Source organism: Melospiza melodia, chromosome 4 (assembly GCF_035770615.1).
Source record: "Melospiza melodia melodia isolate bMelMel2 chromosome 4, bMelMel2.pri, whole genome shotgun sequence".
Classification (NCBI taxonomy): domain Eukaryota; kingdom Metazoa; phylum Chordata; class Aves; order Passeriformes; family Passerellidae; genus Melospiza; species Melospiza melodia.
The window spans coordinates 12,588,654-12,606,176 of record NC_086197.1 but is presented as its reverse complement, the minus strand read 5'-3'; the positions used below and the strand labels follow the sequence as shown (position 1 = coordinate 12,606,176).

Below are 17,523 nucleotides of genomic sequence, written 5' to 3'. Positions count from 1 at the left end.
TAACTCTGTGGAATTACTGGATATATAACTTTGATCATTAAACTTCATTGTGCTGTAGAATAATACCCCAGTGTTAATCCCAAGAACTCCTAAGAGACAAGAAAAATAAGCTCTTTGTGTCACTGTTTAATGAACCAAGGCAGATCAAGTGCTGGCAGGGGGATGGTGTAGCAAGAGGTTAAACTGCAGTTCTGTGGTGTCCTGTCAGGACACTCCAGAACACTTGATGATACTTCTATTGATAATTGGTGTCTAAATAGCTCCTTGGTATCTTTCCTGTGTTTCCATGGATGCTCTTTGGCTCATCACTGCTTATGCTAGAGTAATCTACATATCAGAGAGCAATTTTGAAAAAGAATGGCTTAAAGCATGTTTCTCATTAAGTACAAGTGAAATATTTGGAAGGTATTTATTTATTTAACTGATCTGTCTCTGTGGCAGGATGACAATATTGCCTTATCCTGACACATGGAATAGTCAGGCAGGGCTGCTGAGTGACTAACTCAAACCAAAAGAGTTAAGGAGATGGTGATGGGGGCAGACAACCCTCTTCTGGTGGTTTTTTGGCTTGAGCTTTCATGACTTCTGTACAATCTGGATCATTTGTGAATGCTTCTTTTTGAATTCAGTGTCTAAAAATGTGAAAGAGTTTGTTCAGAATGGGCAGGTGCTATGGTTAGAGCTGTCTGGCTGCTCTTGCTGTTTTATCTCCTGATTAGACTCCTTTCTCTGATTTCAGTGTGCAGAATTGTTGTGCCTCACACCCCTTGCACCCCCTCCAACTCCCCTTTGTTGCTGAGGAAGTAATTAAACCTTAGGGCCCTGAAATAAATGTTGAAAAAGACCCTTCAGGTGATGAGTTGTCAAGCCCCACTCTATGCTTTGCCCTCTACTTTGTGTTCTCCAGCTGGGCAGGTTTGCAAGGCCAGAACCTCTTCTGGCTGCCTTTTTCTTCCTTAAGCCCTTTCCTAGGTGAGCTGGAGCCATCTCTCACACCTTTTTTTAATCCCAGTCCTGTATTTTCTTTTGAAAACCAGCTGAGACCTTCCTTTTCCTAAACTTTTCCTGTAAATTGTAGAATTGCTAGTTGTGTTTGAGGCCTGCTCTCCCCATTCCAGAAGTCTATAAATACCCCAGGGGCCAAGCAAAGTCCTTAAATACATGAGACATGCATTAAGTGTTTGTAACTTTGACTGGCAGGGCTGTCTGTGCTCTTAGGCACAGCAGTAATGACCAGTACCTGAAAGGATTTCATGGTATTGTATTCATTAATCTTGCTGTGTTCTGACTTTAATTCTGGGTAGATTAATGGAGAAGAGGCAGTTTCTGTCAGGAAGGAGAGTGGTTAAAACAGTAGGAGCTGCAGGAAAAGGTTGGGAAACAGATTGTAGGTTTCAGAGATTGGTGTAGGATAGCAAGACCAATTTTGTTGAGTTTGGTAAAAGCATGATTTAAATGGAAAAAGCAAAGCAGCTCAAAAGACACCACCAGATGGATGAGATATAGGAAATACTTCTCTAGTGATAAATTTTTAAATAGAATAATTATGAAAAATTAAAAAACATGCTTTAGAAGTCAGGATAATATGTAGTTACACCTAGTTAGAGTTATGTCTATTTAAATTCCTGGAATATATGGTGCATATGGATGTGGGGAATATATGGGTGTGTGTATGCCACACTTGGTGGGGTAGAATAGTTTAATGTAAGAACTTGGTGTCTAAATAACTATTTAGTGCAATAAAGCAGTTTACTTTAGGGTGTTATAGATGAATAATGTGATGGTTGGCTCTCACAATTAAGAGATGAATATTATGTGTATGTTAAGAGAAGTTTTGTGGATATATAGTGATGTTATTTGTGAAAAATGCCAATCACTTGTTTTTAAAATTTTAAAAAGTTTAATAATAGAACGGTTGTAAAAGTAGCAATATAATTAGAGTAATAATAATTTTGGACGATTTGGATTAGGATAATATGAGACAATAAAAGCAAACAGTTACAGATGTCTGGGTACCTTTTTCTGGGCAAAATAAGCCCAAAAAACGACACACCTGAACAGAGGATTAACCCTTTAAAACAGTAGCCTGTTGCATATTCATACACCTCATACATGATGCATAAATTCCATTCAAACACAGGATTCTGTCTGGTCAGTGTAAATTTCTTCCTCTTAATTCTAATGGCATCATCCTTACTGAGTGAGGCGGGAAGAAGTTCGTTTCTTCTGATAAGAGAGCAAAAAATTCTTTTTCTCTGAAAGATTTAGGTGTCCTGTGGCTGCTATCTTGGTATGAGTCCTTTCTTTAGGAAAAAAGTATCCTACATAGCATAGTTTCTATTTTAACATTGTTATAACCTAAAACTATATTTAACTCACTGCTTAAGGAAACTAATACAGCATAACTTTCTAACACAACACCTATAATATTCATTTTCATATTTGCAAAAAGCCAATCATAAAATACGCATTTTTCACATTATTGTAATATGTCTTCCCATACTCCTCTTTCCCCTCCCCCTTGTAATTGCCTTGGTAGTCAGGACACTTGAGGAGGGTCAGCTTATTACTCGGAGGTGTGGCATAACAACACCTGACCTCCAATTGAGATCTAACCAAGTGATCTCCACTGATGGATGGCAGAGGAGGAGCTGACTGACAAAACTCTGGGAGGACCTCAGGCTATAGAAGGCAGAGCACCCATTTTGCAGAAGAGCACATGGCTGCTGGTCATGGAGACTCCTGGCACTGTAATTTTTCCTTATTCAGTCCTTTGTTGTATTTTTGTTAAGGTTTAATAAACCTTTGAGATTTTAGACGTGAGCATTGTTTCTCACAAGGGTAAGGAGGAGGGTTGTGTCTGTGACATCTGTCTTGCCCCTGTTGCTCTGTTACCATGTTTCCTTCCTTTTTTAGCCAAAGTTCTGCCAGTAAAATGTTTTCCTTCTGTATCACCTGCCTTCCAACTATTGCTTGCCACTGAACTTTGGAAGTTCACTGGAGTCCCATTTTTGTAAGGTCAAGCTGAAGGGATTAAGTGGTGTCTCTGTATGTAGTCTTGGGAAGAAACCTGAACTTCAGATTTCTGATGATCTGGTTAGCTGACAACTGTCTCTACAGAGGGAACATCTGTTCTTATTTTATAATTGCATAATTGCAACCTTATACCATCAAAGGTAGCTTTAATATATGTGAAGCACTTCTTATATTGTCCTTGCAAAATACTTGGCTAAACTCAGAAAGAAAATTAAGTACAGTGTGAGTTGCTTAGAACTCTCATTTCGTCACCATGCTGGGGTTGTAAAGATCTTCATTAGTGTTTAATTAACTCCTAAACATCTAAGGATAGTTATTTTACAGAATGATCACTGTGGCAGTGTTGGATGAAATGAGTTTTATAATGTTTCACGGTGAGGAGAATCTCCTGGCAGACTAAAGGAATAAAAGCATAGCAAGAAAGCAACCTTGTCTAGCTGAAATTATTGTTCTTCTAAGCTCTGAGTGGTACATGCTGAAAAGAATTACTATCCACTGAATGAGAAGTCTTTTATTCTATTCTTTTGAAGCAAAATAATAACCTGACACTTCCTTTTATCCAATCATTTTTTGAAGGCATTAAAAAAATAAATTCATTATTTTCTATGTGGATATGAAGTCAGTTCCCTGAAATGAATGCTCAGTATAAAAACCTAATAGGTAAGAAGAAAGACATTTATTGCATACCAGTTGGCATAAATTTTGCTTCTAATGAGGATAAAATACATGTAAATGTATAATTACAGTAATTGTTGTAGTTAGGATTTGTTCATGACAAATGTCTCATAATTATATAACCTACTTTGGGTTTATTAAGATTTATAGTCTGAACTCTTAATTCCATTTTATTCCTTTAGAAGTGGGATTTGTTAGGGGAGGAGCATTTTCAGGAAGCTGACTTACTGCATGCTCTCAACTATAGATGTTTCCAATTTTCTTCTTGGCAAAGCTGGAAGGCTTCTAGTGAGAAGCTGTAAATGACCAAAATTACTGTAATGTGGGGATGTAATAGTGGAAGGCATGCCTGAGTGGACATACTGGATCTGACAGTTTCAGGCTTTTAAATTGTAATAGATTTTCTCCCTCTCAATTTTTAAGTTCTGGTTACAAATAAAAATGTTTTGTCTCCTTTGCAAGGTAATGCAATTTAGTAGTAGCTTTTAAAGGCTGTTTCTTCTTGTGTGCTGTTGCACATCCTCGCTGCTTGTACTAGAATTGAAAAAAAGCAGCTCTTTTGCTGTGGTTTGGCTCTTTTTGGCTTCAAGACGAGTCCTGTAGCCACTGCAGTTGCAAGTTACAGCATCCTCAGGCTGGTTTTAATTACAGTAGAATCTGCAAGCATCTCTGAAGCAAGGAAAAGAGTTTTACATCTCATCAGCTTCAGGTGGGGTTGAAATTGACAGTGATCCAATGTGGCTCTAAAGGTTTCCAGGGTTTTTTCCCCTGCATTGTGCTGCAGTGCTGAAATAGGTTCAGTGCTGCAGCACTTTTCTCCCCAGGTTTTCTGTTTAGACTAAGGTTGAATCCGTGGAATCCCTTTGTTCTGTGTTCCCCAGCAAGGGTAAAAGCACACACAGAGTCCTAGTATTCTACCCAGTTTGTTCTCCTGCAGGTATAACCACCCAATAATGCATTTGTTAAATATATATGCTGTAACCACCCCTGAATACTTATTTGAGCATAGTAAATTCCTGTGGTTTATAGCCTAAAACACACCTGATGGTGTCAGCACCTCATGGACAGTTTCTCAGAGTTTTGCACGTACTGTAAGAACCTAGAAGTGATCAATAAACCCTTTTTTATAATGCTGGATTTAGATAACTTGATTTTGCATTATAAATCTAGGAGTGCCTTTCCTAGACTTATTTTGTTTATGGAGCAAACCAAAGCAAAGTATTTCTGAACACTAGAACACTTTCAGAGGTGGTTCTTACAGAATGTGCATTCATTTTTTAGCTTTTCCTTTGTCTTTCTTTGAACTTCAGAGGAACTCAGGGCAATCCTCTTTCGTCCTCCCTCCCTATCTCATTAAGGTTGGGAATTCGGGTACTCCAACCCCACGAGATTTTGAGTTTCTTTGAGGCTATTAGTTAGTCACTATAAATGTGTGCCATTTTCTGCTCTTTGCTAAATATAGAGGTAGGACTGGGTCATGGTGTCCTCAGCTGTCACAGGTACCACAGGAACTTTCTTAACCAAGCTGAGCTTTGTCTCTGCTGCAGGGATTTTTGCCTTCACTATTCCAGCTGAGGGTGCTGCTCCTCAACTTCCTGGCTTGGATGCTTAGGAATCAGCTTTGAATTTCCAGCCTGCATGTGTGTGGCTCATTTAGAGACATTTGGCCTTGTGTCAGTGAGGTTTATCCTTAAACCTGAAGAGTTCCTTTTCTCTTCTTGGTATTCCTGTGTGAATATACAGGCCAGTGATAATCCTGTCCTTTTTCAGACTGGTTTTGTGAGTCTGAACACACTGGACTCCACTCTTACATGCTCTCAGGTGTAACTATTTGCTGTACACAGTCCTGTTCATTTGTGCCCTAAGGAGACATTCCTGTGATGAAGATGCTCAGGATTCTGTATTTAGTCTCTCCAGCACTTGATTCCATTTGTCCACTGGAAAAAAATGGATAGGCCTTAAGTACTCAAGTATTTAGTGCAGATTTTATTCAGGATTGCACATTATGTTCCATGCTGCCTTAAGTAATTGAAGCTACTTCACTGCAGTCATTCAAATAAAGTAATTGCAGTGTGGCCTGGAATTAGCCTGCACTGGGAACTAACTACCTTGGCCTTTTTCTGTTCTCCCTCAGCCTTTCAATTATTTTTTTAATCAGCTATATGCATATTTTCAAATGCTGTCCTGCTTGACGTTGATTTACATATTCTGTGCATGGTCCATCAGTGGATTTTTATTGTGGTTTCAATATTGCTTTTTTATTTAGTTTGGGGACACTTAATCTTTTTCTTTCAGTCACACATCTATCTGCTAAAATTTTGAAAGTCTAATCTCCTGCCTACCTCAGTAATTAAAGATTGGAAGAAAGATTTGTCTGGCAAATGCTGCACATGGGTTGAAGTAGGAAAATGTGCTGAGGATGTCCTGTAAAGGGTAGATGTTCTGGAGGAGGGGTTGTACATACACCTCCACCTGTCTTACTATCTTGTACATAATAACCATACATTATCCCCACTATCTATTTCAGGTTTTTGTTTGCCAGCAATATAATTTGTATTTCTTTTAGAGTTTCTCTCCTCACATGTTTAAAACAGCTTGGTTATAACAGCCTTGGGGCTTTGGGGAGGGGATGCAGTCACTCCATACAGTGGTAATCAGCTCCCCTGTCACCAGGCACAGGACTGCATTCTCTTCTTATCTCTAACAATACAAGAGGTGCAGCTCCCTTGACTGTTTTATTACAGCTAAGAGCTTTGGAGAGTTTCACAAAATGAGATGTCACCTCTGCTGTGCCTCCTTTTCTTGGGGAGAGGCCAACTGCAGTGCTATTGCTGATGCTGATGTCATCTCCTTGAGTGAGACTTCGTGGCATCTTCCTCTTCCCAATTTTGTCCTTCTCCTGCCACTTTTTTTTTGTGTAATTGGGATTCAAGGCTTGTGAGCTCATCATTTCCTTGAGTTGGATTTTGTTCCTTTGTCAGAGACAGGGTGAATTACAGTCCCAGGTACATTCTTGTTTCTGTGTATTGTTAAGGAAGGCATCAGTTCCTGAAGGACTGGCTGTAATCCCCACGACTCCGTAAGAAACCTGTAGGCACCTTGTGGCTTCAGGTCATTAACTGGAGCATTTGCTGTCACCACATGTCTTTGAAAGTGCTTGAGTGTGGCTGTGATGTTCTCCCTCAGGGCATAGGACCTGCACTTCTTCACAGCACAGGCAGAGCCAGGTATTGTATTTGTGGAGGGCCTCAATGAAGGGAGGAATGGTGAATCTGACTCCATGTTCTCAGAAGGCTAATTTATTATTTTATGATACTATAATATATTAAAGAATACTATACTATATTATACTAAAGAATACAGAAAGGATACTGACAGAGTGCTAAAAAGCTAACAGTGAAAACTCGTGACTCTCTCCAGGGTCTTGACACAGCCTGGCATCGATTGGCCAAAGAGTGAAAACAACTCACAGCAGAATCCAATGCAACAATCTCCAAACACATTCCAAAGGAGCAAAACAGAGGGGAAGTAAATGAGATAATTATTGTTTTCCTTTTTGTCTGAGGCTTCTCAGCTTCCCAGGAGAAAAGCCCTGGGGGAAGGGATTTTTCAGAGAATGTGAATGCCACAAGCCAGGGGCTGCTCCTGGGCCCTGACCTTGTGCCCTGCTTGTGGGGCAGAGGGCCAGATTGGTTGCTGGAATGTGCTTGACAATGTCCCAAGGCAGCCTATGGGCTCAGGCCAAGTGACAGCCCTGGGTCTGTGTTAGCATTCAGGAACACAATCATGGAATGGTTATATGTAGGGGCTTTTATTGAGAGCTCTGGGTGTCAGGGATAGACAAACCCAAACCTGACTCCGACATGCTTTCAGACCAAACATGTTTTATATTCTATCGTTATATAGCTTACATATTAATTATTAAACTTGCATTGTTCTATTGTATACATTGATTTCATCCAAGCATGGATTTCTTGTGATCCCCTCAAACCTCTTACATAGTTTCTCATGATTCTTTAAACAATAATTATATCTAATCACATCTAACAATTATATCATTTATCGTATACTGACTACACAGGTGCAGTTTCACATGATCTAGCAAATACAAGGTGTAACATTTCCGAGGGCCCACTAAGCCTAACTTTCTTTCTAGCTCCCTGAATTTTCTGATTTTAAAATCTTTTACTGTCATGTGCACCACAGAAGGATTTATAACTACAGTTCTGGTGTGTTAAGCACAACAAAAGTGACACCCTCATTTACAACTCTCATATCTCCTTTCCTCTGTGCCTCCTAGGGTGTTTCAAAGATGACCGTATTGTGTTCTGGACTTGGATGTTCTCAACCTATTTCATGGAGAAGTGGGCCCCCCGGCAGGATGACATGCTCTTCTACGTGCGTCGGAAACTGTCCTACGTCACTGGGGAGAGCACGGAGGGGAAAAAGGTGAGTAACAATGTGTTTTAACTTGGGAAGCCTAAGGCAGTACCTTAGGGGTTTGGTGGTGTTGTGGGGTACCTGACATATCTGAAGAACCGCAAAGCAAGGATGAGGAATTTCCAGCTCTGCTCACCACAAGATGTGATACAAAATTGGTCCATGAGGAAATACCATGGTTAAGGTTGTGAATGCCAGGTGACCCTGCCTTGGCAGGGGATTGGACTGGGTCATCTCCAGAGGTCTCTTCCAACCCTAATGATTCTGTGATTCTGTAACATCAGCAGCAGTGTAAATGAGCTGCTCTGTTATGGACTTGAGAAAATGAGAAATCTTGCTTGCCTTTTTGGAAAGCTGACTTTTGTTTTGCTTCTCAGTGATGATACTTTATAAACTCAAAAGCACAAGTCTGTAGGAAGAGAGTAAAAAAGGAGAAGATAGTGACACTGGTATGTCTAGAAGAAAACTGGCTGAGATTACCAGAGTATCAGGAATGAACATCTGTTGGGTGCACTCAGCAGCAGAACACACGCAGCCTCCTGGAGCTGGGACACAGCAGTGACAAACAGCAGGGAAACTCTTGTACTCTGAGTCTACTTTTAAGTCAATGTACCCCTCATAAAGAACTATTGTTCCTTGCAAGAACAGTCAGGTATCCTAGTGCTGCTGCACAGATATTTTCCCATGAGAGATCTGAGAAACTTCTTAGATTCCATGGTAGTTTTCATCTTAGGTGGGGGAAACAGAAGCAAGAGGTAGGATGGTGTTACTGGGAATTAAGGTTGGTGGCTATAGGAAGGTAAACGGAGAAGGAAAAGACTGGGATTGATTTCCTGACACATGTAAATAATTAACACTGTTGTTGAATCACAGGTGTTTGTGCAAGGTGTCTGTGAAAGTGTTTGTGACCAGCTGCACAAGAGTTCTCTGGGTTCATGTGTGCTGGTGTAAAGAGCCACAGTTGTCAGATCCCTCGAGAAAAAGATTCCAGAAGGTTTTCCCACACTTTTGATGAAGGTACAGAAAATGGACAGACTTTTCTTCTCTTCTCCTTGGCACAACTTCCATCATGACAACCACTAAGGAGAAGATGGAAAAATATGGTTCTTTTTCTATCAGATGAGTGGTTTAGTCTTCAGCTTGTGTATTTGGAGTTTAGGACTTATGGGGGAAACTTCCATCCTGATGGTTGTTTCAGTGACTATAAAAGCATCTCTGTTTCACATCAAATGATATCATGGCTTTATGCAGCCTGATAAAAGCATGGGCTGTTTAACCTCTTGTCCTTCTCAACAAGGAAAGTGAATCTCAGGGACAGCCTAGTTACTTAAATCCATTCAATGATCAATCTATTTAACTGATTCATTAGCTTAAAGTGTCTGGAGCTCTTGTGGATAGGTGACAGTGACATAAACCCTTGTATTTTCTCTCTCAGAGCATTATTTAAGCTTTTTTAAAAGCACCATAAAAAATTTTTATTTGTGAGGAGGCTGCATAAGTGGTGGTTACCACGAAATCAGCATTAGTGAATCGTGTGGGGTAACAGCTGGGATGGGGAGTGGGCCTTTATAGCACACACAGCATTTTGTAACTCTCCTGTGGCTGGCTCTATTTTCCATGGCTTCTGGGAATTGAACCTTTCCTGTGACTTTGAAGTGCTTCAATTGCTTTGTGAAACTTCATAGTTGGTGATTCATTGGTACTTGTTCAGCTGTCCTCCTGTTAGATTTAACTTAACTGCTTTGTAGTTCTATCTCCTCTTTTATCTGATTTTTGAGCCTGCCCAGTGCAGTGAGGCACCAAACAACTACTCCTACACATCGAATTATGACTACATGGATTTTTAATTTACTTTGTAGTTTTGGACATTCTTCCTTGAAAAATGATGCCAAAGTGATACTGTTAAAGGGGAGGGAGATGGAGACTGGTGTCTGTAGGAGCTGGATAGAAGTGCAAGCTTTCCTCCCCCCACCAAGCTGTGCTCTCAGGGGTAGACTGAAAAGGCAAATGAAGGGGAGAGTTCAGAGTTGTTTGGGGACATTTAGGACCACAACTGGAGCTGTGCTGTTGGCTCCTGCTTTATGCCAGGCTGGGCCAAATGGCCTGGTGATGATTTCTTCATGGACCACATTGAGGATGACTCTGTAGTCTGGGTGTACAGTGAAGCAAGGTCATTGTAGTTCTTCCACAAACACTACTACCTATGTGCTCTGTGCTTAGCTGTAGTTTATGTTCATGAAAATAAGATTTGTGCAGCTTTGAGGATAGTAATCATCATGCTGATGACAACAACAAAAGGGGCTGAGTGGGGGCATGCTGTTTGTCTGAATGCTGACAATGGTGGTTTTTGTTTGTGTCATTTCCATGCCCTGCTGTGATGGTGTGTGTCAGTGGGAAACAAGTGTCAATGAATCCAGTGGTTCCCAGGCTTTGGTGCCTGAGCTGTCTGATTAAAAGTAGCTCCTGCTGGTGAGTTTGGGTTTTTCTGTGCTTACTGGAGCTGGAGGAGTGTTGGCAATAACATTTGGTTTTCAATTGAAGTGTAACAAAGAAAACGCATAAAAAACCTGATAGAATTGAGATTAGATGTTCTGCTCAGTTTTAAAACTGAATGAGAAGGGCTTTGGATGAGTCACAACAGCTTGAATTAATAAATTTTACCATTTGATATATCCAGTAGGTGCTGGTGGTAAACTTCTCTACCATCATAAATTTTATTTTAAAAGACCTTTTAAATTATCTGCTTTGCACTCTGCCTGGCCTAAGTGACTTTCCATTTGCTTCTCTTTTCCTTCCCACCAATTTCTAAACTGAGCATAGATGGGTGAAACAGCAATTAAGCTCCTAATATGTGAATGCTAGGGCAGAACTTCCATATTGAATTCTGGGCTATATCCACTACACAGACTCCTATGTACATTTAGTTCTGTCTTGCCTTGGCATGTCACAGTAACACTCTTGCAGTTTTTCTTGCCAAGTTTTGAAGATACATCTTCTCTTGGTGTCTTGTGTCAGGTTCTTTGCAGACCAAGGCACTGTGTAGTGTAGCTTTTCACAAGGTTAAGGAATTTAGCAGGGTTTTGTAAAGTGGAATCTCTTTGACTTGTCACTTTATATTAAGTCAAGACTCAAAAACAGCTTTGCTGCTGCCTCTCATGCCAGCTGGTGTGACCTATTGGAAGATGTAAGCCCTGATCCTTACTTCCAAAGGGAAGACCCTGCAGGTTTGAAAGGCTAACATGGTTGGACTTAGGATTATGATTTTAAAATGCTGTTAGATCAACATTGAGTATCTCTGATCTTTCTGTAGAGAGCAGCTTTACTTTCTCCTGGGAATCCAAAAGATGCAAGTATACAGTGTTACACAGCAAAGAAAGATAAAACTTCAGAGACAGACCAGCAAGTTGTATTCTGCTTTTCATTGTGCCTTGTCACCTGAAAAGGTGCCACATCTATAGGGCAAAGCAATAAAAAAGATAAATGTAAGATACCCTGGGCATATGTTCTGAGCTTGCCTGGATATTGGAGTAGTTCCTATTTTCTTCAGCATCTTATGAATGTGGAGGAGTGGAGTTGCTGGCAAATGCACAAGACAGTCATTAGGCCTGTTAAGTCTGCAAAAAGCTCAAGCTATTGATGTTGAGACTGCAGCTTCAGAGACAGAACTGAGCAGAGTTATGTGCATCTGGACCTGTGACTCAACAAATACTGCTTGTGGTGTGACCAGGCAGTTTCCAAACCTAAATTACTTCAGGCACATGACTGGCACAGAAAATCACAGGATTTTCCTAACTGAATCTGTAAGTCACTGCCTGCCTGCCTGGAAGATTCAACAGCCTGAACTCAGCATCTAATAAAAATACAAGTTTTAAGAATCTTTCATTGCTGGCTCTGTTCCAGTGCTAAGGTTTTTTCCAGCACTGCAAGCAAAGAAGATGTCTCGAGAGGAGCTCTATGCTACACTTCATGGCAGTCCCATGCCACCACTCAAATGCTGAAGAGAAAAACAAATAGCCAAAAATTGAATCTTTTTTTGTTGAAAAGGTTTTCTCCTTGTTCCTGGGTAGTATGAGGGAACAATTATTCCCACACTTCCAAGTTGATACAGAATCAGCTGTTGTATCTGAGCTCTTCCATTGTGCTGAACTTGCAGAGGTGTTTCTCTGGCTCCTGCAGAGTTCAACATCCACACAATGCTTTCATTTTGAAACATGAAAAAGAAACCCTGGCATTATCAGATTGATACTCTGATTATTTTTTATTTGTAAGGAGCTCAACTGCAGTGTAAAGACCGTTCTTTTGCAGTTCCCCTTGCCAGAAATCCCTGAGCTTTCTGGTGCTACTTTGATTGTCTAAATGTGTGAGCAAGTACAGCTGAAATACTTTCACAGTATCACAGTCACAAAATTCCAGACTTAGGAAGGAGTGTGGGCTGCAAGGGCATTTTTAATGAATTGCTTTCTATTGCTTCCAGTCTCTGAAGAACTCTTCTTAAGCAGTCAAATAGGGTGACAAGAAAGCCAGAATCAGATGTGATTTTAATATGAATGCACTGAAATGTGGCAGCCAAGAAGATGCTCTGTTCTCTGCTACAGAGAGCAACTTCACTGGGAAGGGAAGAAGCCCAAACCCAGTTTTCCTATCTGCTGAAATGTGCTGAATAATTCAGTATTAGAAATGCATCATATCTGTCTGAGTCGCTGGGGATTTGAGGGACAGAAGGGCACTGCTAGGCTAGACTTGCATCCTGGAAAAGCTAAAAGTGTCTGCTTGGAGCTCCCCAAAAGCCACATGAAGCCACTGGTTTATCAGAACACTTAGTGGATTTGATCTGTGGGTTACAGGCTGGTCAACTTGCCTATTAGAGGTATGTGAAGGTCTGGGTTCAGTGTTGAAATTAATATGCAATTGAATTGGAGATGTTTTCCCATGCCATATTGGCACTCTGTTTCTCAATAGCCAGTTGGTTTTTTTCCCTTTCATCCACTAGTGTTCGTCTCTCACTGGGAGAAAGGGATTGTTGGAACCCTTTTTTTGTTAGTGGAAACACTCATTCCAGAGTGTTCTTCTCCTAAACTTTTCTCTAAACCAAGACACTAGCAGAAGGAAAAGTTCCCAAAGTTTGTGATCATTTGGTTGTACAGAGGGGTTGTGGGCACAGAAATCAAGCAATTGACACAGAAGCAAATTTTTTAAAATGAGTGGTTTTTCTGCAGCTGAACTTTGCTTCTTGCACAGTTTGCAGTTGCTTTATTGCAGTGGGCTTTGTTTCAGCTTTATAGCTGTGGTGGGTGTCGAGTTGCCATAGCTACTGGGCATTATCCTGCTTTTATGTGGGCTCCAGAGTGTGTTCCAGGAGGATCAGGTGCAACTTCTGAATAATTGATAGTATCCAGAAAAATGGAATAGGAATTTTGTCTTGGAGGCCATTCTTTACACTGTGCTCTGCTGTTACCACCAGTGAAAATGTCAATAGCCATAATCCTAAGAAAGCTTCTCCATATAACACCTGAAAGAATCTTTTTCATTTTAGGACATTGTTGCATTGTTGAATACAGTTGTGCCCTTTGAAATATTGTCTCGGATATAAATATTCCAGTGGATCTTGTAACATCAGCTTCCCTGTGTGACAGGACTGGGAGTGCACCCTTCCCACAGGGCTTCTCTGCAGGCTCCAGAAAATAGCAGGCTCCGTTGATTTCCTTCCCATTTAGCATTTAGGGGTGTCACTGGAGAACAGATGCCATGAGCAGATGGGTTTTGATGGCCAACTGGCCAGCCCAGCCTGTGTCCTGTTGAGTATCTACTCTGCAGCACTGCTGGATACCAAATGGGGTTCTGCATGTCTGGGGCTTCCCAGCTTGTTAAAACACAGGAATCACAAGTCCTGGGATATTAGACATGCTGTTTGGCGGGGTTTCTCAGTGTGAGAAGATGCTTTTTTCCTGTGCCAAAGGGTCCAGGCAGCTCCTGAGATAGCCTTTTTTCCTAATTGCATCATGCTGTTGACATGTATGGAGGAGTGACCAGTGTCTCCATGTCTGGAGGTGAGGGGCAAAGGAGCACAAATTCTGAGGTGATGCCTAATGAGAGGCTCAGAGGTGTCCTAAAAGTATTTTGTCTGCTTTATTTAAAAGATTAGCAAAGATTAACACATGAAACCAAAACCCCAAAACTGAATATTCAAGATCTTCATATATATATATATATAAATACATAAATTGGTGTGACAAGATCCGGAGGCTGGCAAAAGGAAAGCAGCTGAATTAAATGAAGTTGCACACTTGGAGCCAAGAGGATGTTTAATCATTGGAATGAGTTCTTAAAGCAAGGTATTTTCCCAGGTATTGTCCAGCCAAAGGTCATTTAACTGGGGTTTTTGAGGAAGTAACTTGGTAAAATATCCATGGCATGTGGGAGGTGAGCCTGGCTGAGGTCCCTCTCCTTTACAGCTGTAGCTCAGGAACCCTTGAAAACTTGATACAAAGGTGGCATCATGGATTTCAGCTCCAGAAGGGTCACTGATTTAAATGAGCAAGGATTTTGGATTTCACCGGGAATAAATAGTTAGTATTTACATAGTTATTTCTATTTTCATGCTTGCAGGAGTGCATGTCTGATGTAGAGCCAGGTAAACACAAAGATAAGCACAAAGCACAGAGATAAGGCATGGCCAGGTGAGTCAGCAGCCGACCTGGAAAAGGCCCAGCGTCCCCTGGATGCCTGGCTGGGGCAGTTTTGTCTTCTTTTGTTCTTTTCAAACTCAGCTGTTTGAAATCCAGCATGTTCTCCAGTCCACGGAGAGCTGCGATTCATGGAGATCCACTCTGCCCTGACCCACAGGTTGTATGCCAAGGAATCCTACCCTGAATTAGTGCACAGGGTAAAAATGGTTTAAAAAAGCCTTTTTCCTGTCAATATCTGTGATGGACTTGCAAGGCATTCCATGAAAGTGTTGTTGAGCACTGGCATTGTAATTGCTGGGGAGAAGTTGTTCATGTGTGAGTGAATTTCACCAGCAGAAAGAATTAGTGACTTCTGCAGAGGGAGGTTTGAACCTCAGTGTTATGAGGTGATTAACTGCTTCTTGGCTTAAAATAAAGGCTCTGTGGATACAGAGGCAGGAGAGACTGAAAAAGTGTCTGCTGTGCACTTGGTTTTGCTTTCCCTGGTGTTACTTACAGCTGGGGTTTTACCCTGGCATTGCTCAGTCCTGCCTTCACCCTGTTTTCTCACCACTTCTTTCCTTCAGAGACAGGATGGCTGTTGTTTCACAAAGTATTTCTGGAATTTTGTTCTTGTCGTGTTTCTGTGCTTTTAGGCACAGATCTGCAAATACTACCTTTCTTTGGAGATGAATCTAAATAAGATTGTTTCCTTCATCTGCTCACATCGTTAGTTTTTTGCAGAAACTGTAATTGCTTTGTGTAATTCTATTGCTAATAAAAAATCATGGATGGGAACCTTGGAAGAACTGAAAACAAGCCAAAAGAAGAACTATGTCTACAAACCTTTTAAAACATATTTCCCCCAGTACATTTCCACACAAAGACTTGCATCATCAGCAAAATCTGATCCTGACAGAAAACTAGGAAGCTACGTGATGTGCAGCTTCTGCTTCCAGTTTGATGTTTGGAAATAGGTACCTCTGAGTAATAGTTTTCAAAGAGATGTGGTATTTTCTTAGCAGGTTGAAGTTGAAGTTTATAGGAGAGATTCTAAGAAGCTTCCTGGCCTGGGAGACCCTGACATTGACTGGGAAGAGAGTGTCTACTTGAACCTCATCCTGCAGAAGGTAACAGGGATGCTTATCTCATTTGCACTATTTATGCAGTTTGGCCTTTCAGAATCTAAATGAGCCTAAACTGAGATGTTCATTATTTTTCAAGAGTCCTAATAGCTTTCTAACTGTATGCAGTGAAGCTAGGCTGAGTTTTATGCTCTGTAACAATGTTTTGCAAAAGGAAGGCTTCATCCAGTTTAATGTTTTTTGAGAATGAATGAGACTTAGATAAGCAACATTTCCTTTGGAGTTCACTGGTGCAGCTAAGAGAGAAGAGTGTAAATGTAGTGTCATAAATTATGCTGAGGGGTTACCGCTCTTCACAACATAACTTTGATAAAGTATTTGGGGGTAGAAACATGAAGCTAGAACTAATTATTTCTTTAATTGACTTATAGGTTGTTTGGTTATTGTGTGTGTTACATTATGGCTTAGAAGAGCTGAAAATGACTGTAATCATTTGAGATCCCTTAAAGGTTTTGCTCATTATGATCTCAGAATGGGAAACTGTTGGCTCAGGCACACATCCTTGAAAATAAATTGTTTTCATTCTCTCTCCTTCCTCCCAGAAGTCTCCTTGCAGAACTCTGCAGAGAGCAGATTTTGCCTTTATTTGATGCTCAATAAACCCAGGATGCATTTGCCACAGTCAGAATTCAGAGATGTTACTACAGCTGGGTACTGCTGTCCAGAGCTATTGTACTTGCTCCCTATAAGTTTTTTCAGGTTGTTTGGAAGGCTGTGCTAGTGTTTTCTGACCTCTGTAACATGTCACTGCTGTTCATTAGTGTCTCTTTTTCCTGTTCAAAGGGAGGAAATCTTTTCCATTTCTATCCTGAAGTGTGCTTAGGGGTTTGTGGGGGTGTGTGTGTGTGTGCTGCTTATTCCCCCAGCTGAAATTAAGCTCGTGATAAACAATATTGGCAGGACTTTTCCTTACCCATCAGTTGAGCATTTCAACAAGCAACTGTACAAGAGATGTCGGTGTCACTGAGTTAATGAACAAACACAGGTTCCAAACCCCTTGGTTCCAACCAATTCCTTTCCCCCAGTAATGAATGAAATACTCTAATAGGTTTAAGTGAAAAAAAAAAACAAAACAACATTTTATTATGAAAATATTAAAAAATTGGAGATGATTCAGTATAGTAAAGAGAGTAAAGAAAATGGCAACACCAAAATATCTTACTTTTTAGACAGACAACTATAAAAGGAGTCAGAATGTGTTCTGCTTCATGCTCACATGCTCACAAATGTTTTGTTTTCCCAACTCTCAATGTTAATTTCTCTGTCTGGTGCCCTGTTCCAGCTGGATTATGTGGTGACCTGTGCTGTGTGCACACGCTCCGATGGAGGAGATATTCATATTCACAAAAAGAAATCTCAGGTGAGCTTCCCCTTTTCTTGCTTTGGATCAGAGGTGGGTATCCAGTATTACCTAATCCTAAAAACTGCTCCAAAACTGGGGCAGTGGTTCTCAGGCTGTGGTCTAACAGATTCATCCTCCTGAAGCAGCTCAAGTCTTTGTATAGTGATATTTCTTGATAGTCGTCTAGATTTGAGATCTAAATGTCCTTTATAGCCCCTCT

The 17,523-nt window shown here is 40.8% G+C and overlaps 1 protein-coding gene across 2 annotated transcripts in view; it reads left to right on the top strand.

Annotated features, from left to right (window-relative positions):
- Positions 1–17,523, top strand: part of KIAA0930 (KIAA0930 ortholog) — a 51,713-nt gene that overhangs the window by 14,714 nt on the left and 19,476 nt on the right. The window contains exons 2-4 of one of the 2 annotated variants that reach the window (XM_063153932.1): positions 8,012–8,160; positions 15,839–15,946; positions 17,244–17,321. In XM_063153932.1, coding sequence (XP_063010002.1) covers positions 8,012–8,160; positions 15,839–15,946; positions 17,244–17,321 — 335 coding nt within the window. The remainder of the gene's footprint in view (positions 1–8,011; positions 8,161–15,838; positions 15,947–17,243; positions 17,322–17,523) is intronic. The other variant, XM_063153933.1, reaches the window with a different exon arrangement.